The sequence below is a fragment of the Helianthus annuus genome, chromosome 5 (genome assembly GCF_002127325.2).
Source record: "Helianthus annuus cultivar XRQ/B chromosome 5, HanXRQr2.0-SUNRISE, whole genome shotgun sequence".
Lineage (NCBI taxonomy): Eukaryota > Viridiplantae > Streptophyta > Magnoliopsida > Asterales > Asteraceae > Helianthus > Helianthus annuus.
Window position 1 is genome coordinate 754,609 of NC_035437.2, and position 8,807 is coordinate 763,415.

The following is an 8,807-nucleotide window of genomic DNA, read 5'->3' on the forward strand; positions in this document are numbered from 1 at the left end:
CATTTGATCTTGCTAAGCTACAAGCCCTTTTAACACATTATGTAACACTTATTACTTTTTTAAGGGCACTCATGTTATATTCTTTATGTAAACCCAATCCCTATAATATGGGGGAAAGGTTAAGGTTTTTTTTTTCGGGCAAATGGCAACTTTCATTACACTAGCAAAGAGTTTGGGCCAAAACAACATTGCAAACCAAAAGTACACCAATCTTTCCAAGACTAGGGCTGGCATATCGTGTATACTCGTACACAATAAGACACGACACGACACGATACACGAAATCTCATATACGAACACGACACGATAACTTATCGTGTCCTTTTTTTCAAACACGAACACGACACGATATACATGAAAATTATCTGTTAATACCTGTTAACACGACTATTCGACTGTTATACACGAAAATTACCTGTTAATACATGTTAACACGAACAAAAACAACATTACAAACAAAAAGTACACCAATCTTTCCAAATAAAATACTGTTTAAGTAAATAGAAATAGAGAATAACATGTACCAGTATTATGAAGACAAAGAAATTTACAGCTAAATTACAGGGATTGAGATGAGGAGACAAAGAAATTTACAGCTAAATTACAGGGATTGAGATGAGAAATCGATTGTAAATGCTTAACTTTAAAGTTTAACATAAAATACTTCACCGTACTAAATTTTTAAGTTTTAACAATGTATCGGGCCAACACACAAACTTACAAGAGACCGTTCCGTTTAATGTATTCACAATTTTAACCCGAAACTAATCAAGAGCTGTTTAAACCAAACCGAAAATCACGCAATTTTATTTTAGTTTCGTGTCACATCAACCCTAGTTATGATTAAAGTATCAACCCAAATGAGAAGGTAGAACAACGTTTTCGAAAAATAAAACAAAAAAGACCATAGGTTGTTTTCATTTGTCAATTAGCAATGGGCCTCACGAATTTTGGCATCCATTATCGCTCATCTTTTATTGAGTTGCTATCACACTTCTGGTCAAACATTGACTCAAGTAACGCGTTTTTCTTCATTTCACATTCCAATATAGACTAAAGTATTTCTTCAAACAAATGGCTAAGAAAATAACAAATTAATTACAGATATATTTATTATTTAAATATATATATATATAGATATAAAAACTAATGGCTCAATTAGATTTATTTCTACTTAACCCAAAATGGACCAATAACCAACTTTATTTCTATATTAACTTCATCTATTTATCTAGTTAATATCTACAAAAAGTTAAAAATGAAAAAAATAAGTTTATTTACTCTGTAAGCCAGTCTAGATCAAAGCGTTGTTCCGCAACTTGAACAAACAAACCAGGTAACTCTGACTCTAATTCTTTCCACTGCCATGAAACCTCTTCATCGCATACAACGCGTCTCAACGATCGCAAACCCATTACGGATTTCGGCAACCGTCTTATTTGCTGGCATTCGTGCATATCGATTTCTTTTAAACTCAAACAATCCCCAATTTCCTCATTAAGACAATGAAGATTAACACACTGAGAAATATCAATATGTTCTAGCCATACCAGATTCTTTATCCCAACGGGAAGCGTTTTCAGCTTCGGACACGCGTTCAGTCTCAAGATTTGTAAAAATATCAGCTTACCGAAATCAAATGGGAGTTCTTCAAGACTTTCACAGTTGGTGATACTTAAGCTCTTTAGCGTTTTCACTTGGCAGATACTCGAGGGTAAGATCGTCATTTCAATACAGTGATCCATTGTGAGCTCTGTGAGGCGAGGAAATAAACGAGAGAGGTCTCGTTCGGATTCGTCTTGGAGGTTTATCTTACAAAGTAGTAATGAGATTTTACGGAGATTTTCGAGAGGTAATATAGTCTTTTTGGATAGTTGAGGAACGGTAACCTTTTCAAACCAAAGACTTCTTAAATTCGTTAAAGTACCCAAGACCGATAGGTTATGAAGCTCTGCGGTTTTGGTACTGTAGTTTATTAACACTAACGCTTTAAGTTTAGGCATGTTCGCTATAAACGGAGGCAGAGAGTAATCGGTTGAATCAAAATTCAATATCAAGACTTCGGCTTTCGGAAATTCCATTTGCAACCAATCCATTTCTCTCATTTCACCTACAACATTAAAGAATTTCCTATGAGCATTTTCTTAGGTAACCATGAGAACCCGCTACTAAAATACAATATGAGCACAATTAGGGCTGCAAACGAACCAAACGTTCAGGGAACAATTCACCATTCGGCGGGAAGTTCATTTGTGTTTGTTCGTTTATTAAACAAACGAACATGAGCAGAGGCCGCATTCATTCATTTATGTTCGTGAACGTGTTTGTTTATGTTCGATAGTTCATTAGTGTGCATATTTTATTTAAATACTTCAAATTTCTGACAAGTAAAATATTTAATAAGTGCCGATGTATTATATATATGTTCATGAATGCTTGTTTGTGTTCCTTTGTTTCCATTTGTATTCATGAACATTAGTTTGTATTTATTTGTGTTCATCAACGTTCATTGCCTAAAAATAACTAAAAATAACAAACGAACACGAACACATTCATTTCCTTAACAAACGAGAGTGTTCATGAACAATTCGTGAATACATATATTTGTTAACAAATAAACATGAACAAGGTCTTGTTTGTGTAGGTTCAGTTCGTTTGAAACCCTAAGCACATACACTTGTTATTTAGATTAAGTTTGGAAATATTACCTGTATGAACGGAAACGATTCTTGCGAGAAACGGCTTTTCGGTATCTCTCTCCCATTCTTTGGGCACCCCGTTTTCTCTCCGGGCCATAACCAAACGCTTTCGCTGATTTACACTTCCGACATTGCTCATATGAATAGCAAGGTCTCGTAACACATCGTGTTGTGAAACCGAGATATCACAGTAGCTACCGTACTTATCCCCAGCCCTAAAACATTTTAACATAAAGATCAATTAATATTTTAAGTTTTTAACACATCGTGTTGCGAAACCGAGATATCACATATACACTATACAAGTATACATTACCTTGAATCATTCACAAGTGTGACGAGATTCTTGGTCGAGAGTTCAAGAAGAATGGCGAAAGCTTCTTCTTCATCGATGTCATGAAGCTCAGTCCATACGTTGACGAGAACATCTAAAGGAATCTTTTTGTCTTCTGGAAAAGAACCCAAATCCAGAAAACAATCTCTCACCTTTTCAGAAAGGTAATCGATACTAAGTCTCATTCGATTAAGTAATTCACTTTCGTGTGAGTCGTCTATCGGTTGGGCTCGCGATAGTCGATTCTTGGCTCCTAACCAGTACTTTTCGGGCCGGTCTCGAAGTGACGCTCCGATCACTTTAAGGGCCAACGGAAGCCCTTTACATTTCTCCACAACCTATTCAACATTTCAACCCATGAATCGGTTAACTTATTCGATTACAATTTAATAAACTTATCGTTTATATAACAAATAAGAAACGATCATTACCTGTTTGATTAAATCTTCATCTTTATCAGGAGGAATTGATGTTCTTCCGAAAACAGTGTGACAGAAAAGTGAGACTGCATCTTCTGCCATGAGCAACTCCACCTCATAAGTTGCGTTCATAACCGAAGGCGGAAACTTAATACGCGAAACGACAAGGGTTTTGCAACCCGGAACTTTGAAGATAAGCCGTTCGAGAACTGAAAGTGACCAAACATCATCCAACACAACAAGGATGGGTGTCGCTGTGTTCCAACTATTGTATCCAGGTGTCCATTGTGGGACTATGTCGGAGAAGCCGTTAAACTTGGTTTCTGACAGAAACCCCCAAATCTTCTGCCTTAATTGCTCCACGTTTGGAGACTGCGATACCGTCAGGAACAAAATTCTGTGATTATAGTAACCTGAAACACATTTAGACATTTCATCAAACACTTAATACGCAAACATAAAACACTCACACCACACAGACATTTCATCAAACACTTAACACGCAATACAAAAGATACAAAATTAACATAGTTCTAACTAAATTATGTGATTAAACTAACCTAAAACACACACAAACATTTCATCGAACACTTAACACGCAATAAAAACAGTTCAAACTTAACATACTTGTAACAAAATTCTGTGATTAAACTAACCTAAAACACACACAGACATTTCATCAAACACTTAACAGGCAACACAAAACAGATAACACCACAGAGACATTTCATCTAACACTTAACACGCAACATAAAAGGGACAAAATCAACATACTTCTAACATCATCATCTCTACAAACTTCACGAGCAAGTGTAGTTTTACCACTTCCACCAATCCCATTAATTCCAACAACAGCCAAATCATCTCTATCAACAACCATATCCTTCAGTTTCCTCTTCCCCAATTCCATCCCCACCTTCACCAATTCACCTTCAAACATCTCTACTTCATCGACCTTCACCACCTCCTCCAACCACCACTCTCCGCCACCACCACCGCCACCGCCGATCAACATCGACTCAAGCCGCTGTTCAAGCCGGCGATTTGAGCCGTCAAGCCGATCAAACCGTTCGCTAGTTTCAAACCGCACATGATGCACATCAGCGAGCACGTGAGCCTGAAGCGGACCTTGAACAAATCTGGATATCTTCTTCTCTAATTTCTCCATTTTTCTCGATAACTGGAGGTTTTTGTAGACGTTCCAGCGGCTAGAATTGAGGACTTTTCCCGCGAGTTCGTGGCCTTCGTTGAGAGCGCGGGAGATTGAGTCGAGCTGGTGCTGCCGGACGGCGGTTAATTCGACGCCGGAGTATTTGATTTCAGTTATGATCGGTAGGAGTTCGTTGATTGTGAGGATTAGTTGTTCGGCGCTTGGTTTGCAGAAACAAGCTTTGCGTGTTATGCTTAGTAGCATTTTGAGTAGCTCGGTGGCGATTTCTCCGGCGAAGAAGTCCGTCACCGCCATTTTTACCGGCGGAGTTTGGAGAGAATGTGTCACACCCCGAAATATCAGAGCTGGCGTGACTGGACTGGTATCTTCATCGCACAGCGGAAGCAAATAAGCTAAGACTTCTAGAATGCGAACGCCCGCTAAGTACTTGAATTCCCATGGGTCCTCCTATTCCGGTCGTTCCATAGTTTTGAAAATGCAACCTGAGAAAGAACATGCGAAAAAACAACATAAAATTGAGCGAGTTCATAATTTGTTTTGAAAAAGATTTTAAACAAATCTTTTTGTTCACCGGTTTAAAAGTTGTTGAGAAAATATAGAAAGATCATTTTTCTCGGCATGTTATATGAAAATTGTGAGTCTAGCCCACGAGAGTCTTTATGCATTGCACGAGTGAGAATGGATCGAGCCCAAATAGTCTTTGTAGGCAGGACCAACCCGTCCTCCTGCTTATACATAAGTGAAAAACGTTACCAAGTTCGTAAATCCATGTGTTAAGAGTTTGGTCAAATGAATCTTAAAAACATTTGAAAGTTTAAGTACCAAAGTCCGGTATGTAAAGCGTCAATGAACATGTTGATCATTAATGTGTAGCTAGGACATTAATATGTGTGCCGATAAAGGAAGCCACCAACCCGTAAGTGATTTAGTACCGGTCCACCCGGTGAGGGTAACAAAGAAAACTCCATGTGGCCACACAAGGACCCATGAGTGGGGCTCGCCCTCTACCCGATAGATCTACCCCCTTTGTTCTTTGGTCTTAAACAAGATTAATGGTTCTTTAAGTATCAACCTATTCGCACGTGACCTACTAATTCATTCCGTAGCTTAACCATACCAAAGTAACATGTAATGTATGTGTCCTTGGGCCTTTCCCCTGTCGTAAAACTCATGCATGTTTCGAAAACCTTGTATTGTTGTAAAAACCGGTATGTTTAGCATGATCTTTTCGTAAACCATTTGAATTCGCTGAAATACTGTTGTGAAATGGTTTATAAATATGTGATATCGTTTATAAAAACATTGTGTGTCTTTGCAAAACTTGCATGTCTTTCCACCCCGAAAACATTTATAAAAATGTAAAAACCCTAAAAAGTAGGGTTATGAACTCACCTGATAACCAACCCAGTGTAGCAAAGAAAGTAGCAACTAGCAAGGTACGTGTATGCTTGAACCGACCTAATTGGGCCCTAGAAAACCAAGAGCATTATGAGGTCTACGTAGAGATTATAACATATCAGTTGGTCATATTAATCAAGTCATATTTTCAACTTGAAAAACTAAAAGTGGTGTAATGGTAAGTATACGTGTATGAAACTACCGATAAAAATATATATCAGTTTTTGTCGGGTTTTGGTCTAACATGCTAATTTTTACGTAAAAATATATCCATTTATATATATATATTTTCAATACTCATAGGTGTACATAAATTCGTATAATTTGACCCACATAAATATGTAAAACTATACTTGGTTATTTTTACAGAAAGATCTCCCAATTATATATATGTATCATAACTTTTGCATACGTGAAATCGACTAGATCATATTTCTTCACAAAAGACATCCACAACTTACATACATTTGTGTTGTCTAAAGTATAACACTTGTTTATGTAAAAAATAACTTAATTATATTTTTACATAATTGCTACTTAAAATATGTACATATTATATATATATAAAGTAATTGGGAAAAATCCTTGTGCATGTGAAATAAACTTGTATCTAAAATTATCTATACATGAACTCCATTACTTGCAAAATAACTAAGAAGTTTAGTTAACAAGAAGTCCGAAGATGTATAAAAAAAACTCATATGTATCAAGAGAAGCATATCTATAGTTATGTAAACTTATATTTAACAAAAATATAAGCATATGGCCACGAGCCTCATAAGTTACTAAAACCAAACTAGTTAACTTTTAGTAGAATTTTTAGTGAAATTATGACATAATATCCATACAAATATGTAACAAGTTAAAATCAACAACTATAGAATTTATAACTAATATCCATACAAATATGTAACAAGTTAAAATCAACGACTATAGAATTTATAACAATAATGAAACCAAGATTTTTCTTAAGTTCATAACGAGTTTTTTTTCCAAAAGGGTGTAGTTGATAAACTTATTTACCAAAATAGGTGTTTTAGAAAGTATTTACCAAAATGGGTGAAATCTTATATTTTCTTTTATTTTTAAAAACTTTATTAAATAAATTCTCCATCTACCCTGATTAAGTGTCTATCCACCCACCTCCTCCGCTTGAACTCTGGCGACCACTTTCCGGTCACCACAAAATGAATCTAAACCACTATCAATAAGAATCGATTATCCATGAAACAGTTAGTGTTTCTTCCATCATAATTTTCTCATCTAGGATCACAATTCTTGAGATTATAATTTCATGCTATATCGTATGATTGATATCAATTAAAAATCATCCATTATTCATTTTAACGGATTCCGCATTTGCCGTTAGCATCTCCTTGAAACGTTAAGTGCCAGCGTATTTCACTGACCGAGCGTCCATCCGGCTCTCGGCGGAGAACATGACCGGTACCAACTAGGCAACTGTGAAGGACTCTTATATGGCTGCTGTTACTAATTCACAAATGGACCTTGCTAATCATGAGACAAATCAATATTATTTAAGTGTTCATGTGAATCTTTCTAGTGATGTAGGCTGGTAATTAGGGAAGATGATGTGGTGGTTATTAATTCAAATTCAGTAAGAAATATTTAAGTATTTATTTTATCATCAAATTCAAGAACTTTAAGCAAGATGGGCATGAATCCCATCTTCAATCCAGTTGCTCCATTTATTCAACCAATAAATCGAATTTGTAATAGCAAAAAACTCATCAGAATCATGACCAAATGTCGGTCTGTGGTGGTTGCCGGAAAACTCGCCGGAGTTACAGCGGGGAAGCGGGTAGGTAGACAGTCAAATGGGTGAACATAGAAATTTATGTGATTATTAACTAAAAATAAATAAATAAGATTTCACCCATTTTGTAAATAGTTTCTAAATCACCCATTTTGATAAATAAGTTTTTCAACTACATCCTTTTAGAAAAAAAAAAAAAAAAACTCAGTTCATAACTATTATTTACATGAAAATATCAAACAAAAATCACCCGTTTATAAAATCTAAGAACTTTAATACATGGAACATCATTTTGGGTGATCTTACACAAGATAAAATAGAAAAATAAAATAACAGATTTTTCTAAGAAAATACTTACAAGAAGCAAGCAAGGATTGATGTGAAAAGAGAATAAGAACTTGATCCGTAACTTGAATCCTTGATGTAAGCTTCTTGGATATATTTTAAATAGAAAATATAGGATGTATGGTTTCTTGAAAGATGAAATGATGGATATAAAGGATGGTGGGTGATTTTCGATTGAGTGTGAATCCAACCAATCAGAGTTTTTTTTTTCTTTGACTTATTTGGTGTAAGGGGTATGATGTGTAGGTATGGCTTCTGGCATTTTAAAAATACAATTATACATCTCTATAATTAAAGGGAAATTAAGGCTAGAAGGAAACAAGAAAACAAATATAATGAAACTAGGTTAGTCCCCCGTGTGTTACACGGGTTGAATAATTTAAACTATATAATAAATATTTCTTGTAAATGCAAAACAAAGACGAAGACGTTTATATGCTAGATTGACATGAATAATATAAATGTAATGTTATATGATTAATAATAAAAAATAATGTTTTAAAAAATATATGCATTGCATGGTTGAATAATAATTGAATAAAGTATAATGTAATTTGTTAACATATAGAATTGTCATGATATGTATTTAAGAAAACGAAAGGCCACAAGAGGTCAAGACCCAATAACTAATTATTCGAATATTTTGAAGTCATTATCTTCCTCC

The 8,807-nt window shown here is 35.3% G+C and overlaps 1 protein-coding gene across 2 annotated transcripts; it reads right to left on the minus strand.

Annotated features, from left to right (window-relative positions):
• Window positions 1-1,138: 1,138 nt before the first annotated feature.
• Window positions 1,139-8,373, minus strand: LOC110939594 (probable disease resistance protein At4g33300). Of its 2 annotated transcripts, XM_022181157.2 has the most exons (7): window positions 8,157-8,373; window positions 6,016-6,092; window positions 4,227-5,105; window positions 3,465-3,865; window positions 3,016-3,371; window positions 2,709-2,914; window positions 1,139-2,110 (listed from the first exon to the last, which is right to left on the minus strand). In XM_022181157.2, exons 3-7 carry the CDS (start codon window positions 4,915-4,917, stop codon window positions 1,278-1,280), a joined length of 2,487 nt encoding a protein of 828 aa, XP_022036849.1. In that variant the 5' UTR covers window positions 4,918-5,105; window positions 6,016-6,092; window positions 8,157-8,373; the 3' UTR covers window positions 1,139-1,277. The 2 variants fall into 2 exon arrangements, with proteins under 2 accessions (XP_022036849.1, XP_022036850.1); XM_022181158.2 differs by lacking the exon at window positions 6,016-6,092.
• Between the last annotated feature and the right edge of the window lie 434 nt (window positions 8,374-8,807).

What these genes read in the sequence shown, in the direction of transcription:
- LOC110939594 (XM_022181158.2), bottom strand. Translation starts at nt 4,917, where the DNA reads ATGGCGGTGACGGACTTCTTCGCCGGAGAAATCGCCACCGAGCTACTC. An exon ending in TAGAGATGATGATGTTAGAA is followed by an intron (nt 3,866 to 4,226) that starts GTATGTTGATTT and finishes AATGTGTTTCAG; the next exon opens with GTTACTATAATCACAGAATT. An exon ending in ATGAAGATTTAATCAAACAG is followed by an intron (nt 3,372 to 3,464) that starts GTAATGATCGTT and finishes AATGTTGAATAG; the next exon opens with GTTGTGGAGAAATGTAAAGG.